At 48.2% G+C, this 24,688-nt stretch overlaps 2 protein-coding genes across 2 annotated transcripts in view; one reads left to right on the top strand and one right to left on the bottom strand.

The window, feature by feature from the left end:
- Positions 1-21,077, bottom strand: part of LOC136831338 (periodic tryptophan protein 2 homolog) — a 283,085-nt gene extending 262,008 nt beyond the window's left edge. The window contains exon 1 of the mRNA XM_067091632.1: positions 20,930-21,077. Within this exon, the coding sequence (XP_066947733.1) occupies positions 20,930-20,947 (18 nt within the window). The 5' untranslated portion in view covers positions 20,948-21,077. The remainder of the gene's footprint in view (positions 1-20,929) is intronic.
- A 1,309-nt stretch (positions 21,078-22,386) lies between these two features.
- Positions 22,387-23,091, top strand: LOC136831028 (uncharacterized). The gene has a single exon (XM_067090973.1). It carries the CDS (start codon positions 22,387-22,389, stop codon positions 23,089-23,091), a length of 705 nt encoding a protein of 234 aa, XP_066947074.1.
- Positions 23,092-24,688: the final 1,597 nt, after the last annotated feature.

A 24,688-nucleotide genomic window follows, 5' to 3' on the forward strand; every position in this document is an offset into this window, starting at 1 on the left:
CCAGGATGGGGAGAAAGAACAGAGGCCAGTCACTCAACATTCAATCTCCCAATCACAACCGTACAACATAGGCGAGATACAACCTGTCCTGTTAGAGGAGCTGGATAAGCTACACAACTTGTGTCCAAGGACTTGTGTGCAACATCCCGGAGGTAGAAGGAGGTGAAGGTAGTCTGTTGGGACCACACACCCGCCTTCAGTACCTGTGATACTGACATATTCTTCCGGAATGCGAGGGACGGACCAATGCTGCGGACCTCGTGAGCTCTCGGACGAAGCGTGGCGATGTCATCTTCTCCTGCAGCAGAGTAGGCTCTCCTTATCATCTCACGAAGCCAGAAAGAGATGGTGTTCTTGGACACTTCTTTCTTGGTCGAGCCAGTGCTAACGAAGAGTTGTTGACACTCAGGCCGGAGGTGCCGAGTTCTCTTCAGATAGCGCCGCAGCACTCTAACAGGACACAGTAGCATCTCGTCTGGTTCATTACCTACAAAGTCCTCTAGGGAGGGGATCGTGAAGGACTCGAACCGTGCGTCAGGGACCGAAGGGTTCTGAGTCTTCGCTACGAAATCCAGGATGAAATCGAGCGTAATTGATCCCCATCCCCTCGAGTGTTTAACATCAAAGGAAAGTCCGTGAAGCTCGCCAACTCTCTTCGCCGATGCCAGGGCAAGCAAGAAGACGGTCTTGAGGGTCAGATCCCTGTCTGACGACTCTTGTAAAGGCTCGTACGGTGCACGAGTCAGGCTCCTTAAGACAAGAGTCACATCCGACGCAGGGGGCCTGAGATCCCTGGGTGGGCAAGACCGTTCGAAGCTGCTCATGAGTAGAGATATCTCGAAGGAGGAGGAGATGTCTACTCCTTTCAGCCGTAAGACTAGGCCGAGTGTGGCACGGTAGCCTTTTACAGCTGAAACGGAGAGAAGCTTCTCTCGGCGAGGGAAGACGAGCAAGTCCACAACCTGCTGAACAGTAGCTCCGACCGGAGAGATACTCCTTCGACGACACCAACCACAGAAGACGGACCACTTTCCCTGGTATACCGCTGCAGAGGATCTTCTGAGGTATCCTGCCATCTCTGTTGCTGCGCGGCGCGAAAAGCCTCTCGCTTGCAAGAGATGGTGGATAACCTCCAGCCGTGAAGACACAGGGAATGCACTGCCAGGTGGAACTGCTCTGCGTGAGGTTGACGCAGATGGCTGGGCCAGGGGGGGATCTCTCTCGGTGCCTCGGAAAGGAGAGCTAGCAGGTCCGGGTACCAAATGGCCTGGGGCCATTTGGGTGCCACCAGAGTCATTCTGAGATTCGGGGTGATCATCACTCGGCGAATCAGACAGAATGGGGGAAAGGCGTAAGCGTCGAGATTGTCCCACGGGTGTTGGAATGCGTCCTCCGCAGCGGCCCATGGGTCTGGCGCGACAGAACAGAAGACCTGGAGCTTTCTGTTGTGCCGGGTGGCGAACAGATTGATGGCTGGACGCCCCCACAGGTCGAACAGCCTTTCCGCTACTTCCTGATGGAGGGACCATTCGGTCCCTACCACCTGGCTCTGGCAGCTGAGCTTGTCTGCCACGACATTCCTCTTGCCTGGAATGTACCTGGCTGACAACTCTACCGAGTGAGCCAAGGCCCACTCATGCACCTGCATTGTCAACTGGTGAAGCTGGTGGGACACCAGTCGCCCCTGCTTGTTGACGTATGCCACTACCGTGGTATTGTCGCTCATTGGTACCACAGAGTGTCCCATCACTCGATCCCGGAACTCTTGGAGGGCCAGGAAGGCCGCCTTGAGTTCTAGGATGTTGATGTGAAGGTGCTCATCGTCTCGGTGCCACACTCCTGAAGTCAGCAACTCCTCCAGGTGTGCACCCCATCCCTCGGTCGATGCATCCGAGAACAGAAGCATGTCCGGAGGGGGAGTATGCAAGGATACTCCTATCAAGAGGTTCCTGTCGTCTAACCACCAGTGAAGGTCCTTTCTCACCTCCTCGGAAAGAGGAATGAGGAAGGAATGGGGGTCTTGGGACTGGGACCAATACTCCTTTAGTCTCCACTGGAGAGACCACAGGTGAAGTCGCCCGTGAAGTACTAGTTTCTCCAAAGACGACAGGTGACCGATGACGACTTGCCATTGCCGAGCTGGTTGCTTCTGCCGTGACAGGAACAGCTGTGCTGCCTGCCTGAACTTGCTGATACGAGAGTCTGAGGGAAAGACTTTTGCTGCCACCGTATCTATCAGCATGCCCAGGTACTTTGTCCTCTGCTTGGGGGTGAGATCTGACTTCTCCAGATTTACCATGATCCCTAGATCCCGGCAAAACTCGAGGAGACGATCCCTGTCCTGTAGCAACTGCGAGCGAGAGCTCACCAGGACTAGCCAGTCGTCGAGATACCTCAGAAGACGTATCCCATGCGAGTGGGCCCAAGCTGAGACAAGAGAGAATACTCTCGTTAACACCTGGGAAGCAGTCGAGAGCCCAAAACAAAGTGCCCTGAATTGGAAGACCGACTCCCCGAGGACAAAGCGGAGGTACTTGCGAGAGGACGGATGGATAGGTATCTGGAAATACGCATCCTTCAAGTCCACCGTAAGCATGAAGTCGTTCTCCCTGATGGAGGCCAGCACAGTTTGCGCTGTTTCCATCGTGAACCCAGTCTGGCGAACGAAATGGTTCAAGGGAGAGAGGTCTATGACCGGTCTCCATCCCCCTGAGGCTTTCTCTACGAGAAAGACGCGGCTGTAAAGGCCTGGAGACTGGTCCGACACAACTTCTACAGCACCCTCGCTCAGCATGGCTTGCACTTCTTGCTGTAGTGCGATGTCCTTCGACGAACTTGGAAGATATGTTTGGAGATGGACCGGAGAGTAGGTGAGGGGAGGCCGAGACTCGAAGGGTAGTAGATATCCCTCCCGAAGGACATCCACTATCCAGGTCTCGGCTCCGTGTCGCTGCCAAGTTACCCAATGGCTCGAAAGGCACACGCCTCACCTTCGGCAGCTTTTGGGGGGGAACGCCGCCCCTAGCGTTTCCCCTTCTTCTTACCCTTACCCCCTTTACCGGCTTGGAAAGTGGGCTGAAAAGGGCGGGAGGGACCCCCCCTTCTCGGGGCAGAAGAAGGCTGGGTGTTTTCTCGGGACCCCTTCAAAGACTGGGACTTCTTAGGGGCCGAGGAAGTGCCAGCCTGGCCCGAAGACCTGGCCGCAGTGGGGTGCGAAGACCCAGAGGTCTTGGCCACTGCCTGGTGAACAAGCCGGTCGCTGTCATCGGTACGGCGCTTGTCCACTGTGGCGTCCACCAACTCTCTAAGGAAGAGAGAGGAGGAACCCAGCAACGGTCCATTCTGAAGGGCGATAGCTGACTCGGGACCTACAGACCTGGCAAAGCGAGAGAGAACGGCATCCCTCCGCTTTAGCACAAGGTTCACCCACAGGTTTGCAGTCTGGTGGGCGAGGTAGGAAATAGCCCTACCCCCAAGACTGGCACAGTCTCCCAAAGGCGGAGTCCTCCCCAGGTACAATAGCACCTGAGGAAGCAGCGCTACCTTCGATACTGTGAATGACCACAGATCGAGCCAGGAGACTGCTTGGAAGGCTGCCATGGTGGTGGCTTCCACGGTTGCAGCTTCTTGCTGAGAGAGAGATATGCTCTCTGCAGTCAATTGCTGCAATGACAGACCCGGATCCAAACGAGTCGGGTCCGGGTCAACCTGTTTGGTCAGCAATGCCCCTTCCACTGGAGCGTAGAAACGCTTCTGACGAGGCAGAGGAGGAGGAAGAAGCTTGTCCGAGCGGCTCAAACGAAGCGAACTGTCTTGCCCAGACACAAGACTGTTCACCTGGTCGAGTACCCCCTCGGAAAGCGTGGACCACGGCAACCCCACCGAAGCCTTGGGTTCCTTCTTGGGTCCCAAGAAGGATTCGGGGCGCGACGGACAATCCACAGACGAGGCCATGGTCCCTTCCCCGAGGTCATTGTGCTGACGAATCAGCGCGATAACCTCTGAAAAAGTCCTCTGTATTTCTGGGGTGTCCGCATCCTGGGGCAGAGGACCCTCGAGTCCTTCCAGAGTGCGGTCCTCCCGAACTACTCTCCCTGCAAGAGGGAGAACCTCGGCAGACCCCTGTGGATCTTCCTGAACTACGCGGGCATAGGACCTGGTTGAGCCAAGAACCGAGCCAGGTGCGTACCCCCACGCAGTAGAACTCTGAGAACACTCCCCAGAGCTCCTCCTCTCCGACTCGCGCCCCCTGGAAGAAACCGAAGGGGCGGAGGGGACAGGCGAGGAAGATCGGGCGCTCCCACTGACTTTACTGGCAGAACCAGCAGAGGCAGTGGGCCGAGAGCGGTCACCAACCCGCGGTGATGACGAGCCCCGGGTCGAGGAGACTGCTTCAGCCCAGGTGAAGCGATCTCCCGAGGAGAGCGGAGCGGCTCGCGAGAGCCAAGCCGCGCACTCGCCTCCCCCGAGCCAGGCTGGCCGCGCGGACATGGCCAGGGACTGGAAGGAGTCGAACGCGTGGCTGACTGGTGCGAGCTTGCGCTGTCCTCTGGATGCGTCCCAGTCTTCTTCGAGGCAGGAGCCTCTCGGGAAGACTGAGTAGGGGACTTCTTCCTTACCTCTCCTTGCGTTCGGCCCCGCGGGGCTGAAGCACTATCCTGGGAAGTTGACTTGGCACCTGAAGGAGTGCCAGCAGGAAGAGACGGAGCACGTGCATGTCCCGGCTCTTTCTCTCGCCCCACGCCCTGGTCTGTGCGGCGAGAATTTTCTCCCGTATCAGACTGGGGTACCCAGGTCTCCTTGGGGACCCGGGTACTCGGAGCAACTCGCGAACGAGTGCCCGACGTGGACTTGCTGGCCTTTGATGCAGGAAGTTTCTTAGGCGCAGCAGGGGAGTGCCGACCTTGGTCTGCATGCCCTTGGCTCCCGGTGCCCCTGGCCCGGAGGCCGGGGCAGTGGTTCCTTGATCCGAGGATCGGGAAGAGCCGACGAGAGATCCCACTGCCTTCCCTGTGGAAGGAGGCAGACCCTTAGACGTCTCAGTTAAGATTTCTTGGGGGGGGAGAGGCAGACTTCTTCTTTTTCGGCTGCGAAGCCTCAGAAGGAGAAGCGGAAGAAGCAGCAGACGAAGACGACGATGATGACGAAGATGAAGATGAAGACAACGACACCTTCCTAGACCTCTTCTTCTTCTTCTTCACCATCTGCTTCAGGAACGCCGTCAAGTCCCCAAGCCAGGAAAGCGAGGCCGCAGACTCAGGAACAGCAGAAGGCACATCCCAGGCAGAGACCGCGGAGCTCGGGCCAGCATTTGCCTGGGTAGAGAGAGCCGCGCGTCGGCCAGGAACAAAAGTGGGTGGGGCCGGGAATGCAGGTGCCGCCCCTCCCGCGTGGAGATTCAAGTTGGGCCGCGCCAGGGTCGACGGGATGGGGACAGGAACAGACGAAGAGCCGGGCTGGAAAGTCAGACGAGGAACAGCAGTCGTAGACAGGTCAGGGTCAGCAACAGGGGCAGCAACAGTCACATAAGAGTATGATGACGTCACCATGTAGGCGGGGCCAGCACGCGAGAAAGGAGCCAGGAAGCCGGGAGGCAGCGGAACAGCGTGTTGCACCGCAGGTGACGCCGACACTTGGGTGTCCAGATGCGATGCGACTGATACCAGCATCTGGGCAAACCTCAAAAAGGTGATGGATGTAGTAGTGACTGTCGTTGCCGAGTGTGTCGTGACTGGAGCGGGGGGCAGGGGAGCCAATCCCTCCAGTGACGAGCCAGGTAGGCCCAGGTGCAGCCAGGATGAACTTGATATCGGTGTCTGGCTATCCAGTCCGGGACCTGAAGCAAAAGTCGGGTCAGTACACGAAGCCTATACTGGCTCCGGAGGGAAAAACTTCCCTCCGGAACGGGAAGAGACTTCAGAGAGGATGTCGCGGTCCAACTCTCCCCCGCGCCCTTCCACAAACGATGAAACGTAAGAGGAAGGGGAGGGGGAGCAAGCAGGGGAAGTTCGCCGGGAGGGAGAAATGAGCCCGACATGTTCGCCACCAATGGAGTCGTCAGGGGTGTATTTCCCTCAGACGACTTTTTTTTTTTTTTTTTTTTAACGTTAGTTTAACCAGACCACTGAGTTAATATTAACTCTCCTAGGGCTGGCCCGAAGGATTAGACAAGCTATTTAACTCTGATAATTTCATTAAACCTAGCGACATATGTTAATCTAAGAACTAATTAAGTTAATTAGGAATATATTATAAATTATTCTATGAATCTTATATTTTATCGTATAAATGATTAAATTTAAGGAATTTTAAAATATTAAAAAGTGAAAATTTGTCATTTTCTGACAGTATATCTTTAAAGGAATATCTTCTAAATAAAATGTCTCTTTGGATTCTATATTTTGGACATACCTTTAAAATATGCTTTACTGTTATTTGTATATTACATATTTGCACATAGGTATAGGGGGCATGGGGTTACTCATCAGGTAACCATGTGTCAGTTTGGTGTGACCAATTCTTAGCCGTGTCAACATTACTGAAAATCTGCGTGCAATTCTGATAGGATGATGGCCACGGGGCTACAGTTTCTTTTATTTCTCTTAATTTAATGTTAAGATTGCTTTCCCTCCAGTTATTTTGCCATTTCTTCTTAATCACCGTTTTACTGTATCTAGTATAATCTTCTAATGGTACTAATTCTGCTGATATTGGGAGTGTTCTAGCCTCTTTTGCATAGGTGTCAGCTTTTTCATTGCCTTCTAATCCTATGTGAGATGGTATCCAACATAGAGTAACAGATATCTTTTACATTTTCATTTCATGTAATGTATGTCTAATTTCATTTACAATTTGATTTTTTGGAGTATAAGAATTTATTGCATTTATTGAACTTAGTGAATCGCTAAAGATGGTTACTTCATTAAACTGGTTTTCATATATAGTTGTTAATGCTGTTTTTATTGCTAGTAATCCTTGGTAGGCTTACAACGGTAACGTCTCCTCCCTTTGAACTTGCCCCATTGCTCGGAGGACCACGAACAACACTCACTACAGGGATCGTCACGTGAACACACACGTCCCCTGCAAGATGTACAGAGGGCGTGTGGGTCCACGTCGACTCGAGATCTAAAGGAATTGCATTTCTTAACCCCTACCCCGGGACACACACGCTGGGGATAGGAGGGTTTAGATGATTTCTCCATTGTTAATGAAAAAAAGAAAGAATTTCCCACCAAAAAGTAGAAGTATAGCTGTCAGGCAGAGAGCGACGAAGAACAACGTCCGAGCGCTACGATGGCCGAAAGCAAATTGGAATGTTTACATCGGGGCAGGCGGTACTCCCGCCTCGCGGACGGTAGTTAACTGCCTAACCACCTTGTTTGAAGTTCAACGGCCGTTTCCAGCCTACGCCTGAAAGTAATCCCTAATGTAAAGGACCGAGGGTTTGTATATTGTGTCGGAACAAACTAAGTCTGACTCCCAACTCCCTGTAGAGGTGACAGCCTTCTTCAATAAGCTCATAAATTCATACACAAAAGTCCCTGTCTGCATAGGACAGTGCTTTGAGACACTAACTGAGGTCACAAAAGGGAGCAATTAGACCTGTCTGGAACTCTAGGTAAAGGTGGAACTGGCTGAAAAGAGACAAAACCGCCTAAGGGCGGTTGTATGGTATTCAAAGGAGGGAGTCCGATAATGAAGGACACCCTATGATCAGAGACTATAGTCGGCCACTTGAAGACTGCAGCTAGGCATTCAATTGGAAATTGCACTCAAAAAAGAACAACAGTTGTTCTTAAAAAGAAGCACAAGACTGGCAATGGCACGGAAAGGAAGCAAGGGAGCCAGGCGCGGGAGCAAGTGGATAAAAAAGGCAGGAGGGCCAGCAGTAGGAGAGAGTTGGCACCAGGATCTCAGTACCTGGCGCCGAGCAGCTGAAAGTTGGCGTCATAATCTCGGTGACTGGCGCCAAGCGGCCATGAGTTGGCGACATGATCTCAGTACAGGCAGTCCCCGGTTATCGGCGGGGTTCCGTTTCTGAGGGTGTAATGATACCTGAAAATTGCTAACCAAAAATTGACGATTTCAGCACTTTTTCGCAGATTTTCGGGGGTTATTGGCGCCAAAAAACACCGATTTTCAGTTATCGGCAACTCTGTTAGGTATGTATTGGCGCCAATACCTAATTATCGGCACTGATAAGTGGAAATCAGCAATTTTTGGCGCCGAAAATTGCAGATTTTCGTCCCTAGACAAGTGTCATAAAACCGAATCGCTGTCAACCGAGCCCACCGTTAACCAGGGACTGCTTGTAACTAGCGCCGAGCGGCCAAGAGCTGGCACCAGGATCTCAGTAACTGGCGCCGAGCGGCCGAGAGTTGGGGCCGGAATCTCAGTAACTAGCGCTGAGTGGCCGAGAGTTGACGCCAGGATCTCAGTAATTAGCGCCGAGTGGGCGAGAGTTGGCGAAAGGATCTCAGTAACTACCACTGAGCGGCCAAGAGTTGGCGCCAGGATCTCAGTAACTGGCGCCGAGCACTCAAGAGCAGGCGCTGAAGTGCCTGAGAGCAAGCACCAAAGCACCCTAGAGTGGGTGCCAAAGAGCTTGATAGTGGGTGTCCAGCACTCTGTAGTTGGTGCCAGGCAAGCTAGTAACTCAGGAGCTGGTGAGCTCTACTGGGTGCTCTTAGTATGAGCTAAAAAATGTGGAACTCTTCAAAATTCGTGTCATCTTGTTTAGTATATGTACTGCCAAAGCAAGGTCCAAAGCACGGCTCTCAGCTGACGAGAAGGTCTTCTTGCAAAAGCTCATTGTAACCAAAACATTAAGCACAATTCTCTCCTACTGCATTCCTGCCCTTATATTTTTCAGTTCTCTGCAAAGGAAAGTGTAATAATATGTTACATTAATTATTTACGGACAAATGTTATGAAGTACACAGTAACATCAGACACACACATCTCAAATCCTAACCAACATAATTCGAGATTGCAGATATGTATCCATTACCAAAAATATTCAATCGGTAGAGAACACAACATTTACGTTATATTATGCTAATTGGTAAACAAGGTAGCAAACACAACATTAAGTTTTTAATGCTATTCGGAAAAAGAAAAGTCAACCTTTATTGACATAGTTCAAAGTACACTGAGTACCATCATACAGACATATTTCAAATCCTATCAAACACTGAGATTATGTTCCATTAAGTCTTCTGTATTATATTGCACATGTTGAAGCTCTGCTTATGACTGGTGCATTGTGGGTTGTGGTTCGGAAAAGGAAAGTTAACCTTTACCGAGAATAGATGAAGTACACAGAGTATCATCATACAGACATGTTGCAAATCCTAACAAACATTAATTGAGACTTGCAAAAAGTAATTACCATAAATATTGCTTCAGCAAAGAATGCTTTGTTTACCTATATTGCGTTAACCGGTAAAGGTGGTAACGCAGTAAACAAAGCTACAGTAGTTAACCCATTTGATTGTGAATTTGCTAGTGTAGCCTAGCGAAATATGATAAACTTGAATCAGATCTTAAAAACAAAACAATAAAATACTGATCCTGAAAGCTGCAGGCTTGAAGGCTACCCGAAATCAGCGATAATACTTCACCGAAATCCGATTTCCAACCAGCAAATTTAAGAACAAAGCTGCCATCGACACTCGGTGTTTACTTGAGTGTGACAGAAACAGACTCAGGTTGTCTGCTCAGTCATTCCTGGTATTCCTGTGAGTGGGCGGGACCAGTCATCTGCACTAAACTTTGAAGCGTTACCCACGAATTTTTTAATTTAAGCTGCCATGCAAGAGGAAACTATAGCTATGTAATCACTTGGTAAGTTACTTATATAATATTTAAAAGTAATTTGTATTTCTCCTAACTATACAAATCTGAGGTCTTTACATAAGGAATACGTTTCGGCATAGCTGGAAATGGCCGTTTAACTTTTACACAAGGTGGCTGGGTAGTTAACTACAATCCGACTGGTGGGAGTCCCACCCATCCAGATAGTAAGCATTCACTTTGCCTTTTGGCCCAGGTATCAGAATGAGGGGGTGACATGAGGAGGGCATTTAACTGTAAAGACCTCAGGTTTGTATAATTAGGAAAAATTACATTTTATGATAAAATAAAGTTTTATATATACTTACCAAGTAACTACATAGCTATTAGTTATTAGTTTCTAACTCCTGCAGCACACTAAATTTGAAATTTGCGGTAGTGTTCTATTGTTTTGGTGTCGGTAACTCAACCCCACCCACTTTCGGGGAAGGATAGGCACAACACAACTGAAGAGCTCACAATTCGTTTGTGCCCTGTGTCCATGAGAGGGGAGAAGGGAGGGCTCCAATCATGTAGTTACTTGGTAAGTATATGTGAAACTTTATTTTATCATAAAAATGTCATTTTTATATAAGTAACTCACCAGGTAACAACATAGCTGAATCCCACATTGACAGGAGGTGGGACACATGGACATATACTACTCAAAAACACTCAGTAATGGAGATGAATTTGGAACAGAAAAGTAGCTAGCATTGGTAAAATCACAATGTTTGAAAGTAAATTGTATTTTTCCTAACTATACAAACCTGAGGTCCTTTACATTAGGAATTACTTTCAGCATAGGCTGGAAATGGCAGTTAAACTCTTGAGCAAGGTGGTTAGGTAGTAACTACTGCCAGGTAGGCAGGAATACCCGCCTGCCCAGATGTAAACATTCCAGTTTGCCTTTCGGTCCAGGTTCAGATTGAGGGGTGGCATGAGGTGGGCATAATACGTAATGTAATGGACCTCAGGTTTGTATAGTTAGGAAAAATACAATTTACTTTAAAAAATTGTGATTTGTCCTGACACGATATACAAACCGTCGGTCCTTTGCATTAGGAAGACTCACTGGTTGGAGGGAGGAATCTGAGTGAGTCTCCTAAACTGACTGGAGTTCTGCACACCTGGGCTGCTACTCCTGGTCGAAAGAGCGAGGAGGAGTAACCGAGCCTCTGACATATTGATCAGAGTGTAGGAACTGCAAGATCAAATGTCAGATACTGGACCTTTTCGCATGAGTTAGGAAATGTGACTCATACGAAATAGGCTTGAAGAATCTTAGAGTCGGAGGCAGTAAGGAAAAGCCGAGATAGGGTTCCCTTATTGCCAGTCTCTCCTTCCTCCCCTTGCTAGGAAGGAGCAGAATTGCTTCTATGATTCTATAAGAAAAATAGAATGGGTGCTCGACGTGTAGTCTTACCGCATCAGTGCCGGTTCCAGCAGCTATTGGTTCGAGTCCTATTCCCATCCCCAAGTCCAGTTGAGATGACTAAGACCCAAAGGTCTTGGCCATTGTCCAAAGGACAAGGTAGTGCCCTGGTACGAACCTGATTACCGAGGTATCTGGGAAATCTCTGAAAGAGAAAGGCAGAACCAAGTAATGGTTCGTTCCTAAGGGTCGAGCCAACTCGGGACTTACAAAACCAGAGATCCGAATTGGGACAAAATCCTTCTTCTTAGCACCAGAATTGCCCAAAAAAACTGCAGTTGGCAACACCCTCCGAGGCAAGAATTATTCATATTCTGTCGAGGCAGGGGGGAAAGCTTGGTGTCTCGACCTGCATTAACTCCTTCGAAGAAAAGAATTCATCAGGTCGAGAAAGCTCTCGGAAGCCAGGACCGCAGCGATCCCCAACACTCTCGGCCCCTCGGGGACTGCAAGGGTTGCGAGTGATGAAGATTATTCATTGGGGGAGCTGTGGTCTTATCCCGGGGATCCTCGCGCCGATTCGTCGGTGCGAAGTTCTCCGAAAACATGGGGGCACTCGCAACTTGAAGAGGAAGACCCTCGCTGTTTCCGAAGCGCCAAACTCCTGTACCTCTCCCCTTGGAGGGAGACCTTGACAGATCCCATGAAACCGTACTCGGCTACCTCGTTAGTATACTACGAGAGAATCGGGGGACCGACACCCAAAGCACGCAAGGCAGCTGAACTCCGAAGAAGTTCGTCGGAGCTCTCTCTGTCCGTTTCACACCTCTCGGAACAACCGAGAGGAGAAGAGAACAGGTGAGGAGAAAGAGTATCCCTACCTTCCTGCCAGTAAGATAAGCAGGAGAGGCGGCCCGTGAGCGATAATCAATCGAAGGAGATTACTGCCACACGGGGGAAGAAGAGCACTTATGCCATGGCAAAGCGCTTTCCTGGGAAGAGCAAAAAGTTCACTTGAACATAGCCGAGAACCTGAATCGGAAAAAGCCGAGTAGGGCCAAGCCAAGCCGCACCGAACCTGAGCCGATTACGCAAAAGCGATCCAGCTGGTTGGTATGCGGTGGACTGGGAGGAAGGCGGGCCGCGGGGCGAGCCAAGCCAGCCTGGCAAGCTGAGTCGAGCCGAGCCAGTCTCGTAAGCGCGACCAGGGGCCGAGCCAAGCCAAGACGATCTCGCGAACACAATAGGAACTGGGCAGGCTGGAACTCGTCTGCCGTGAACAATTGCTAGTTTCCCAAACTCTAAACTCCTTCGAGGCTGAGGCCCCTTGAGAAGAAGGTTCAATGGGGGATTCTGTGTCTGCTATCTTGCATGCTCAAACCCTAAAGTTCAAGACACAAGAATGAAGCCCAGCCGAGCAACAGAAGCAGCTGGCGGGCAGTATGGAGACACCTGGCATCTCGGCACCCAGACACCCAGGCGTCTCGGCACCCAGACACCTGGGTGTCTCGGCCCCCAGACACCCGGGTGCCCCGGCAACCAGACACCTGGGTATCTCGGCACTTTCTCGTCCTGTGCCTCTTGTCAGGAGAGCGCTCGTGATTCATAGAATTCGAGCTACTCACGAGACTCCCAAAAATCTGGGCGCTGCTTTCAGTTTCCTAAGAGATCGAAAGAGCCAAGCACAGAACCAGTCTTAGACGCAGATTTCCAAGATTGGCAACGAGGGCGTGGCCTCCAGGGGCCGCACTTGCGGCCCCCGAAACGCAAGACCCCACAGGAGAATGTGAATTGGTTCCCGCCCCAGGGCGGGAAAAGCCAACGAGAGAAACTTGTCTCCCGGAAAAGAGGCAGTCCCTTAGAAGTCCCACAGGACTCCCAAAAGGAATCTCTTCCCTGCTTCTTCTGACGTTCAAACCGACAGGATCGAGACACCAGGCTGGGAACCCGACCGAGCACTGGCAAGCACTCGTGGAGCACTTGTGGTGCTGGCAGGAAGAGCCGGGACACCTGGGTGCCTCAACCCTTTCTCTCGCACTGCTCCCAAACTGGGCTGAGGAAAAGTCTCTCCAGACCAGATCAGGATACTCGATATTCCATAGAATCTGGAGCACTCGGAGCCGCCCCCAACTTAGAGGCGGAACCTCTAGGGCTGGGAACAGGATCGCAAACCGAGGTCTGCGCGCCCGTGGCTTCCGAAACACAAAACCCAGGGCTATGCGAATCGGTTTCCTAACCCAAAGGTCAGGAAGAGCCAACGAGAGACCCACTGCCTCCTCGAAAGGAGGCAGTCCCTAGACATCCAAGGGCATCAAGGGGAAGAAGCAGCCTTCCTCTCCTTAGGCCGACGGAGGTCTGCCGATTCTCGGGACCCCCTTGGACCTTGGGAGAGGAAGGGAAGACGCAGCAGAAGATGAAATCAAAGATAAGACGAAGAAGACGGCGGCTACTTCCACAGGGCGGCTTCCTTCACCTCCACTCCGACATCTACAGGGTGGTGGACATGAAACATCGTAACCTTCAGGGCAGTCAGGCAGGAACACAATGGACGGCCCAGGACACCACCACCAGAAGAAGCTGCAGGCATGATTAGGACAACTGATGCAGGAGCTATGGCAGTGGTTCGGAAGGCAGGAGCTACTGCAACGGCCAGGAATATCACTTCAACAGGGTGACTTCCTTCATCTTCACGCCGACATCTTCTACAGGATGGCAGACATCGTAACCTCTGGGGCAGCTGGCAAGAACATAACGGAAGCGGCCCCAGGCACGACCACCAGGAGAAGCGGCAGGCATGATCAGGACAACCGATGCAGGAGCTACGGCAGAGGTTCGGAGGGCAGGAGCTATTGCAATGGCCAGGAACGTCACTTCCACAAGGCGACTTCCTTCCCCTTCACGCCGACATCTTCTACAAGATGGCAGACATCGTAACCTCCAGGGCAGCTGGCAGGAACACAACGGAAGCGGCCACGGGCACAAACACTAGGAGAAGTAGTGGGCACGATCAGGACAGCCAATGCAGGAGCTATGGAAGCGGTTCGGAAGGCAGGAGCTACTGCAACGGACAGAAATGTCACATGAAAGTCACCAGCAGCGACAGGAACGATCAGGGAGGCTGCGGCACGAGACCAGGAAGAGCAGCCCAGAGACTCTCGTCGAGTTGACAAGAGCATAACACAGGAACAGCAGGAGCAGATGGACCACAATATGCCGGAGGTAGTGCAACAGCATACATGAAGATGAGCAATGATAGCGATCGATCCACATTGGTGGGAACAGAGTCAGAACGATCCTGACGTGGATATATGTCATCTAACCAGGTAATGTGGTTGATCCCGAAGCAACACTAAATGAACGTCAGGACTGCTTCATGCGAGATATCCTTTCATATATCCAGCCAACTACTGCTGTGTCTGTGATGCTCACTGTCAACCTGAAAGAAAAAGCAAAGCTGATTAGTAGAGGGAGACTCCTCTCACTACAAGGGGAACTGCCCTATGCAGCGGGAGGAGGAGGAGGTACTCTAGAAGAGGTTGCCCGATCGCTCCCCACCCCTGATCTTCGCCCAACGAGCGAGCGAAGAGGGCGAAGGAGAGAGATCTACTAAAGGGGAGAAGGAAGAACCTACGGGAAGAGAAAAAGGATGGAGGGGAGGCCACCAAGGGCGCCATGGAGGCGGAACTTACCGACAATGCCTGCAACCTCCCACCTGGCCCGTAGTTCTCCAAGTGCAGGCAGCGAGCAACACTCAGCATAAGTAGGAAGGAATTAGTGATGCCCCTTATACACGGAGGGCGGAAGCCCAAGAAGGGAACAAAATCTTACGTCCCAATCAATGTAAGGGAGCAACGATATTACGTCCCAAACTATATCTCCGAATGTACAGGGGCGCCTTCAGTATTTACATAAAGGGCTGCTGGAAGAGAAGCATTACCACTCGTTTACGCTTCTCCAATTACGCCCTTGGCCGTCAAACCCAAGACACTGCAGGGAACAACGGCTTATGCAAGGTTATCACAAATCGTGGGTTTGTATTAATAAATATCAAACACACGTACAGTATAAACAAAAATACAGAAAGATCCCACCGGGATAATAAGAGCTTAACAACAGTCAGGCAGAGAGAACAAAAAACACGTCAGCAACGCATGATGGCCGAATGCAAACTGGAGTGTTTACATCCGGGCAGGCGGGTATTCCCGCCTACCTGGCAGTAGTTAATGCCTAACCACCTTGCTCAAGAGTTTATCGGCCGTTTCCAGCCTACACCTGAAAGTAATTCCTGTTGTAAAGGACTGATGATTTGTACAGTAAACCCCCCGTATCTGCATTCTCATGGTTCGTGAACTCACGCATTCGCGGGTTTCTCTGTGGAACATATCTAGCCATTTTTTGCGGAAAATTCGCTCATTCGCAGTATTTTTCACTGAGAAATATTCACTAATTACTGTATTTTCATATAATTTTCATGAATAAATGCACTTTTTGTGATAAAACTATTAAAATACTCAGGTATACGCATTTTTACAGGATTTTTCTTGGTTTAAGCTATCAAAATGGGCAGTTCTAAGTGTTTTTAAAGGGGTTTTAAGTATTCGCAGATTTTAGCTATTCACGGGGGGGTGTGTGGTACGCATCCCCCACGAATACGGGGGTTCACTGTATATCGTGTCGGAACAAGTAGATATTTCCTCGAATCCGAATGAATAGGAATATGGAAATAAGCGCCCTGCATGTCCAGGGAAACCATCCAATCCCCCTCATGGAAGGCAGAATTGAGTGGATGGTTTCCATGTTGAATTTCGTTTTCTCTACGAAGACGTTCAAGGCACTTACATTGACCACCAATCTCCAATCTCCTGAAGCTTTGGGAACTACGAAAAGGCTATTGTACAATCCTTTCGTGTTAGCCTTTCTCACTATTTCTATAGCCTTTTTGTTCAGAAGAGAGGACACTTCCTTCGACAAGGCCGAACACTTCTCTGAGCCGATGGAGTAAGCTGTCAATACGACGGGAGTGTCGGTCAATGGCGGATTCTCCTTGAAGGGGATAGAGTCTCCCTCCTTTAAAACTTTTACTACCCACTGATCCGCTCCTCTTCTGCTCCATCTCTCCCAAAAGAGATGAAGCTTGGCCCCTACTGGGACATGAAGGACTATATCCTCACTTGCGAGAGCATGATCCTGCTGAAGATTTCTTGATCGCTCGGGGAGCAAATCTAACCGAACCTCAGGACCTGGGGCGTGCTCTCTGAATCCCTCCACGAAATGGCTTACGATGTTCGAGCAGAGATGATGGTTTAGCCGAGAATGCATGTCGATCCTTCTGGCACTTCGTCGACTGAGTCAACAACTCCTGCGTTGACTTCTGGTGCAGGCTCGCTGCAATCTCATTTATGGTGGACTGAGGAAACAAATGCTGTTTATCCAGAGGAGAAAACAGTAGAGCTGATTTCTGTGGGGCCGTCACACCCTTCAGTGTGAATGAGACCCAGAGTTCACGCTTCTTTAAGATGCCCATGGCATACAGTGCAGCTAATTCATGTGAGCCATCTCTAACGGCTTTATCTGCGCAAGACAGAAAATTATCCAGGTCTGCGAGTTTATTGCACAAAAGAGCTGGTTCTTGAAGTTTCTTGGCAAGCGCTCCTAAACACCAGTCGAGAAAACTCAAAATCTTCAAAGGCCTTAAAAATACTCTTCAAAAGATGATCCATCTCCTGTGCCGAGAAGAAGGTTTTTACCGACGCGAGAGCCGATCTCCATCCCGAGTCAACGAGCGCAGAGAAGTCCCTCTGGGAGGAGGCAGCCACTCCCAGGGAAGGAGCTTCTCCCATTGCTACGATAAATACCTCATACGTGAGAGGCGAGAAGGAGGAACAATAAAACAAGCTCTCCCTTGAATCCTCTTCTCGGAAAGCCAGTCCCCCACTAGTCGAAGAGCTTTCTTCGAAGATTTGGAGAGAGCCATCTTCGGTAGTCGAGACAAATCCAGACTGAGAGCTCATCAAATAAGACGAACCTGGAGAGGACGGAGAGCTCGGAGAGAAAAATTCCGGGAAATGCTGAAGGCGGCACTTGAGGAGAGACGCATACGGTATTGAAGATGTACCCTGCTCCTCTTCTTCATTCGCCAAAGCGATTGGAGAAGTCATCGCAACTAAATCAGGGGCAGCCTGAGCTGTAGGCTTCTGCAAAAGGTTAAGGATGTTATCTAACTTATGTTGCAATGGTTCAAGAGAGGGCTCCAACGCAGGAGAAGGCTGATCGGAAGCTGCAGGGCGCTTGGAGACTCGAAAGGTTTCGAGCGCTATGGGAAGATCGGCAGCTTCAGGGCACTCCGACGAAAGAGAACGTCCGACCACCTTAGGGCGTCTGAAAGTGTCAGGGCGCTTCACTGTATCACAGCGCTGAGCTGCATCGGGGCGCTTGGCCGCATCAGGGCGCCTGGCTGCAACAGGGCGCTTGTCTGCTTCCTGGCGCTCAACAGGACGTTCCGCTGATACTAAACGAGCCGAGGGAACAGGGTGCTTACTAGAAGACTGACGCTGCTTGCCCGAGAGGAGAATCGGGCTAGAACCTCGTTCCTGGCGCAGAGGAGAGGAGAAACATTCTAGAGTGTCCCACCTGCTGCATGACAGCTGAGGACTAAAGGAAGGCTCCCTCAATCTCTTGCAAGGGAGATGCGGGGACTGATCCTTACCCGAGAATAGTCTCTTCAGCGGGCAAGATTCGTCAGGAAAACTACGAAGCGGGCTCTTGCGAGGCGATGACTCCTCAGAACTAGAAGAAAGCCAATGAACTTCCAAGACGCCTTTCCAGCTGCTGTCTCTAGTCGCAACCTGGGATGCAACAGGTTGGACTGAGGGGACGACTGCCCGTGGGCAGACCCTACTGACCTCCCTTGGGCTACCAGTATGCCTCCTCCCAGGTAGTGAGTATGGCAGGGACCTGCGCCTAGGACAATCAGCAGGATGAACAGCCGTCTCCTCCACTGACACCTCACCTTTTGCACTATTTTCAAATTTGTCCAACAAGATATGCATTGATGTCCCTGACTGGGCCACCGTACTTACAACAAGATTTAAGCGTTGCTCAAATTTATTTTCAAGGCTGGCAAAGCGATCGGGTTCAGAAGTGATGGAACCAGGAGAAGGAGTAGGTGGTTTAGGATAATTAATTGATGCAGGTGGGGAAGGGTTTACAGTTGGAGAACTAAGATATATGTCAGCCTTATCTGATCTGGGAGTTAAAGCCTGACTAGCTACTTTTCCGCTAGGTTTAGCAGCTGCTTTCTTCTTACTATCTCTTTCTAGCTTCAGTAAATGAGAATTTCAGGTCTTCCATTTCTGTTCCCCCCAATCTCTGCATTCGTCAAAAGTCAAATCTATTGAACAAACCTGACCTCTGCAACCGGAACACAGGGTGTGAGAGTCGTAGGTCGCTTTTGTCATCCATGTATTGCAGCCCTTACCGCAATGCTGGAAACTAGAACTACTAGTGTCAGACATTTCCTAACTAGTCAAAAAAGTCAAATCCATGAAAAGTCAAGTGAAAAAATGCCAAAACAGCTACAAATACTTCACCAAAGAAGAAAATACAAAGCCAATATGAATTCCAAAACTCTGAAATGCTGTAAAAACACCAGGTGTTGACGCTACAAGCAGCAGAAACAAATTGTCGTGTTGGCAGTGTTGTTCCTCTTTCGCACCCCGAAAGTGGGCAGGGCATAGTCACCTATACAAACAAAAGAATCGCTACCACGAATTCTGAATTCTAACTGCCGTTCAAGTAGAAACTCTTAGCTAAGTAATTACTGGGTAAGTTACATATATAAAACTGGAATGTTTACATCCGGGCAGGCGGGTATTCCCGCTACCTGGCGGTAGTTACTGCCTAACCACCTTGCTCAAGAGTCTAACAGCCATTTCCAGCCTATGCTGAAAGTAACTCCTAATGTAAAGAACTGAGGGTTTGTACTGTATATCGTGTCAGAACAAAAATATTTTCAAGTGAATTATAATGAACACATAATACATTTACTCAATATATAACCATATTCTGGTTTTTAGCTGCCTAGTTATTTAAATGTTGCTGCCTAGTTATTTAAATGTTACCTAGTGCTCTGGCGTCCCAAAAATTCGCTAGAGTTCCCTGTCCACCCCTATAAATGCCAGTGTTTACCACTGATGTCAAGGAAACAGTGTCAGTGTCTATGGGTACAAATATTTTGCAGATTTAACACAGGGAATGGGCAGTTTGTTTACACAAGTGACTTGGCAAATATCGAGATGGCGTCACTCGTCCACTTTTAAAGTGGGTAATTCTAAGCCGTAGTTCTGCAGTGAGCTAGAATATGGTAACTGAAGATTTCCTGTTATTTTACTTGCTTTACAAGAAATTAAAGGAATATTTTGTCGGCTGGCTGTAACTAAACTGTAATTGACCTTTGAAGACTACACGACGACTACACTACCGACTGGGTAGATCTAAGCCGGCATTCCATGGCGAGCCCCCACCCCCTCCATAGCTACTATGACGAAATTGTAACCAGTAAACATCCCTAAAAATACCAACCTAACATATGCTAATGGTGTTTACTCGTTACAATTTTGCCGTATTACCTATGGAGGGGGTGGGGGGCTCGCCGCGGAATGCCGGCTTAGATCTACCCCGTCGTGTAGTCTTCAAAGCTCAATTACAGTTTAGTTATAGCCAGCCGACAAAATATTACTTTAAATTCTTGTAAAGCAAATAAAATAACATGGAAAACGTCAACTGCCATAGTCTAGCTCACTGCGGAACTAAGGCTTAGAATTACCCTAAAGTGTTTTAGATAAAAGTTTCGAAAGCGCACAGCTAAATCTTAACGAACCTCTGTTTAATCGGAAATATGCCATTATTTCATAAATTAGGAAAAAACTGTTACTTTGAACGGAATGTAGACGTCTCGGCGTGTTGTGTAGAGGGGGCACAAGTCTCACTGATGCTTATGGGGGTACGTTCTAATGCATTTTCTCACTGATGCTTATGGGGGTACGTTCTAATGCATTTTCTGGAAGTGTCCAAACAGCGGAGGAATGTCCCATACTCCGAGCGTTCACCCTATATCCGGGCAGGTGGGTATTCCCGCCTACCTGACATTGGTTACTGCCTAACCACCTCGTTCAAGAATTTAATGGTCGTGTCCAGCTTTGCCGTAACTAATTCCTTATGTAAAGGGCCGACAGTTTGTATATCGTGTCAGAACAAAGTCAATTTCCAAGGTAATACCCGACGCAAAGCTAATACTTAGTTCTACCAAGTTATGTAAAAATTGACCATTTCTTTGTGAGAAAGACCTGGAAGCCAGTCGAGTACGGGAGCCTCGCCTGACCCTCACCTGTGCAGAAGGTTGCCACGATTCTTTCCCTACATCTCGTCCCTAACACCTCCCTTAGTATCTTCTAGCCGTTGGAATATCCTGTAAGTTATTACGAGGAAGACTAAGCTTGACCCATTACAACCATGCCTTATGCCATTTGCCACATCTATGTGTAATTCCAAAGGGCAGGCGAGGCCTGTGGTACTGTACCCTGACTGACCTAGGATAGCCCACACCAAATTCTAAGATAAGTAGTCTAACGACTCTAGCTTATGTGTTCTTTAATTATAAAAACAGTAACAATTTTTCTTCATGACTATATCTGGGTTCATAAAATCTGAGCTCGTTACCTGATACGAGAATTTCATGTTGTTCCCTAGTCCCTGCAGGTTGAACACTTAAGAGACAGCAACACGTGTGGCGATTGAAGCAGCGGTTTGTTTACATCGAAGACGAGCGAGTCACGTGACTTGTGTCGGGACAGCGCGTTCGTTCAACAGATTTGTGTGAACTTGTACCGTTTTAGATGAGATTTACAAATTTTTTTCATTTACATGTTTTCTTATATATCATATCTCCCCTAATCGATAAAAATCAGATGTACATATAAAATGTTTGAAAAGAACTCCATCGACTACTTTTTATACACATTAGCATATTATGCATGAAGCGACCGAAATATTTTCTTAGCTGTCAGTAATATTTTTGTTGTTGTTGCTGAAAACAAAATGATAAGTAATATCAACTGTTTATCAACAAATATTAAGTTGGATCTAAAGCTGAAATTAATAGCCTCAGGACCTTTTCAATCATGTTTTTCTTTCTGTTACTCATTGTCTGTCTTCTACTTCCACTTCCTCATTATTCTCATAGTCTTCCAAGCCTAATAGTGCCCACAGGATCATAGTTGACATCACTTTCTTTGAGGCAGTGCGAAGTGTTGACGTAGTTGCATATCAGTGCTTGGAAGAAATAAAAGTAAAAAATGCGCTGAAGTTTCTTTGGCGCAATCGAGTTTTCTGTACAGCCGCTACAGTGCATATTTCGGTGGGCTCGGTATAATACTGTATAAGCCGCGACCCATGAAATTTTTTTACCTACGGACCGGTGGTGGCCTATCCTATATCGTTGCCTTAAATAAAGTAAAAATTACCAGGCTAGAAGGTTGCAGGGACGATCAACACAGTCTCAGTAGTTTTTAAAGATCTGAGGGCGGACAGAAAAAGTGCAGACAGAACAAAGCCGGCACAATAGTTTTCTTTTACAGAAACCAAAAATAGAGACAGGTAGCAGCTACCTTGAACTGCTACATATATTTCTACTTTTTTCCTTTACGCTTCCTTTACTTATTTAGTAGTAGTAGTAGTAGTAGTAGTAGTAGTAGTAGTAGTAGTAGCAGTAGTAGTAGTAGTAGTAGTAGTAGTAGTAGTCCCTTACCTATAAAACAGCACCAACCAGCCAGTAGGGTGCCGGGGGGACAAGTCAGTCCAACTTGCTGCCGATCTCAAACCCGGATAGATGGGGAGAGTTGCTGCCTGGTCTAGCCAACCGAGTATGAAAACAGTGGCAAAAACTAAATAATGAATCTCGAGTCAATAATGGAGCGCTGTAGTATCCTCTGACAGCAAAGGGTACTGGAGAAGTCACGACTGCGGCTAAAGAAGTTAGTGAGGAGAAAGGATTGGAAAAAGAAAGGAAAGATGCGAATTGGAAATTGAAATGTTGGCAGCCTCACAGGAAAGGGAAGAGAGTTGGTTGATGTCATGCAGAGAAGGAAAATTGTGATTCTATGTACGCAAGAGACAAGATGGAAGGGGAAAGTACAAGAAAGCTTGGAGAAGGATATAAAGTTTACTACACAGGGGAAGATACAAGGAGAAACAGGGTAGGAATTATTTTCCATCCAGATCTGCAGGAGACTGTCACAGAGGTCCAACGTATCCGTAAGAGGCTCATGGGCCTAAAATTTATAAAAGATAAGAGAGTATGGCATATCTCGTCATACCCACCTCAACAAGGGTGTAGTGAAGAGGAGAAGGAGAAATTCAGAGGGAAATTAGAAGAATATATAGAAAGAAGTGAACTATTAGTGTTATCTGGGGACATGGATGCTCATGTAGGTGAGAGTTCTGATGGCTTTGAAGGAATACATGAAGGAAGAGGTTTTGGAAGAAGAAACCAGGAAGGTAATAGATTGTTAGAATTAGCAGACGCTATGAATCTGGTAGTCTTGAATACACAATTTGAGAAAAGAGATCATCTGGTAACATACAAAAGTGGACAAAATGAGACACAAATTGATTATATTTTGGTCAGGAAGGATTGTAAGGTTATTCCAAATGAATCTGTTGTAGCTCAACATAAACTGGTAGTCGCAGATTCTAGGCTGAAAGCAATAAGGAAAAGAAAAACCCCAACCAGGAATATGAGGATCAAAACTTGGAAGCTGAAAGGGGAGAAGGCAAGAGAGTTCAGAAGTGGAAAGAGCCAGAGAAGAGAGAGATGTAAGTAGAATGTCAGAATCGCCTGAAGAGATATGGGATGATATAAAAGGGAGTGTGGGTCCAGTAGCAGCAGAGGTGTGTGAGAGGACAAGTGGTAAGCAGCAACAGGAAAGAGAAACATGGTGGTGGAATCAAGAGGTTCAAACAGCTGTGAAGGAAAAGAGTATAGCCAGAAGAGGGTGGGAAGAAGATCACAACTACCAAACAAGAGAGAAGTACAGACAGACAAAGAGGGAAACAAAAAGAAAGGTAGCAATTGCAAAGGGAGAAGCCATGAGAGAGTGGTATGAGAAGATGGAAACACCAGAGGGAGGAAAGATAATCTACAGAATTGCAGAAGCGAGAAGAAAAGACAGGCAGGATGTAGGAGAGGTAGGAATTATTAAAGATGAAAATGGAAATATCTTAATTGAGGAAGAAGAGGTCAAGAGAAGACGGAAAGAATATTTTTCACAATTATTAAACACTGAGAATGAGTGTGAAGAACTGGAAAATGTTCCTCCAGGAGAAGGACCAATAGCAAACATCAGAGAGAGTGAAGTCGAGAATGCCATACAGAAAGGTAAAGTAAAAAAAAAAAAAGCTGCAGGAAAGTCAGAGGTAACGATAGAAATGATTAAAGCATTGGGAAATCTAGGCAAAGAGTGGGAACTACAGAGGAATAAAGGATTTGGAGCATGTATTCAAGATACTAGAAAGAACAGCAGAAGGGAGGTTGAGAGAGTTGATAGATATACATGAGCAGCAGTTTGGGTTTATGAAAGGAAACGGCACAGCAGATGCTATTTTTATAGTAGGACAAGTCCAAGAGAAATATTTAGAAGGAAACAGGAAAGTTTGTAAGAGCCCGACGCTGCCTTTTCCAAACACGTGTGTGTTCGTGTGTTCGTCAATCGTCATCATCGGAGTGGACAGGACAAAACAGGAGCGTCTCGTTTTCTTTCTCTTAATGTATGTACAATCACCACTACTTGCATTGCCGTGCAAGCATTCTAATCATGTACTCATAATGTTCCAACGAATCTTCTGTATCAAACTGTATGTGTGTTTCTGTTTGTGAAGACACCTAATGTCTCTCCATTTCACGTATATTATGTTACTGCATTGTATCCATTAATCTGTCTCGAATCTCATGCAATTGACCATGTGTAGAATTTCCTGGCTTTTCCATTGATGTATATTTCATCACTGAATGTTAATTATGTCTCTTGATATCGCCATCTGTTTGTCTACCGACAAACACAGATGCCCGAGCCTGTACCTCTGTTTTTACCTGTCTGTGTGTAGACGCTACATTACCGCTCGCACGCGCCAATAACATCTTCGAAGATTCTGTACATTTATCTCAGTAAGAAACTACCAATAAACCAGTAAACACCCAGCCAGTATGTCACTCATACCCCAGTCCTTACAAGTTTACATGTATTTTGGGGATCTTGGAAAGGCATACGACAGGGTATCAAAAAGAGTAGTTATTACTGGTGTTTGAGAAAGAGAGGAATACCAGAGAAGTTGGTAAGGTTAGTGAAGATGATGTATGAGAGGGCAAGAACCAGTGTACAGACAAAATATGGGGAGACTGAGGCATTCCCTTGGATCAATAAT

The sequence above is a fragment of the Macrobrachium rosenbergii genome, chromosome 48 (assembly GCF_040412425.1).
Source record: "Macrobrachium rosenbergii isolate ZJJX-2024 chromosome 48, ASM4041242v1, whole genome shotgun sequence".
Taxonomy (NCBI): Eukaryota; Metazoa; Arthropoda; class Malacostraca; order Decapoda; family Palaemonidae; genus Macrobrachium; species Macrobrachium rosenbergii.

Excerpts from the sequence above, each read along its gene's own strand:
- LOC136831028 (XM_067090973.1), top strand. The coding sequence starts at position 22,387 with ATGGAAGGGGAAAGTACAAGAAAGCTTGGAGAAGGATATAAAGTTTAC.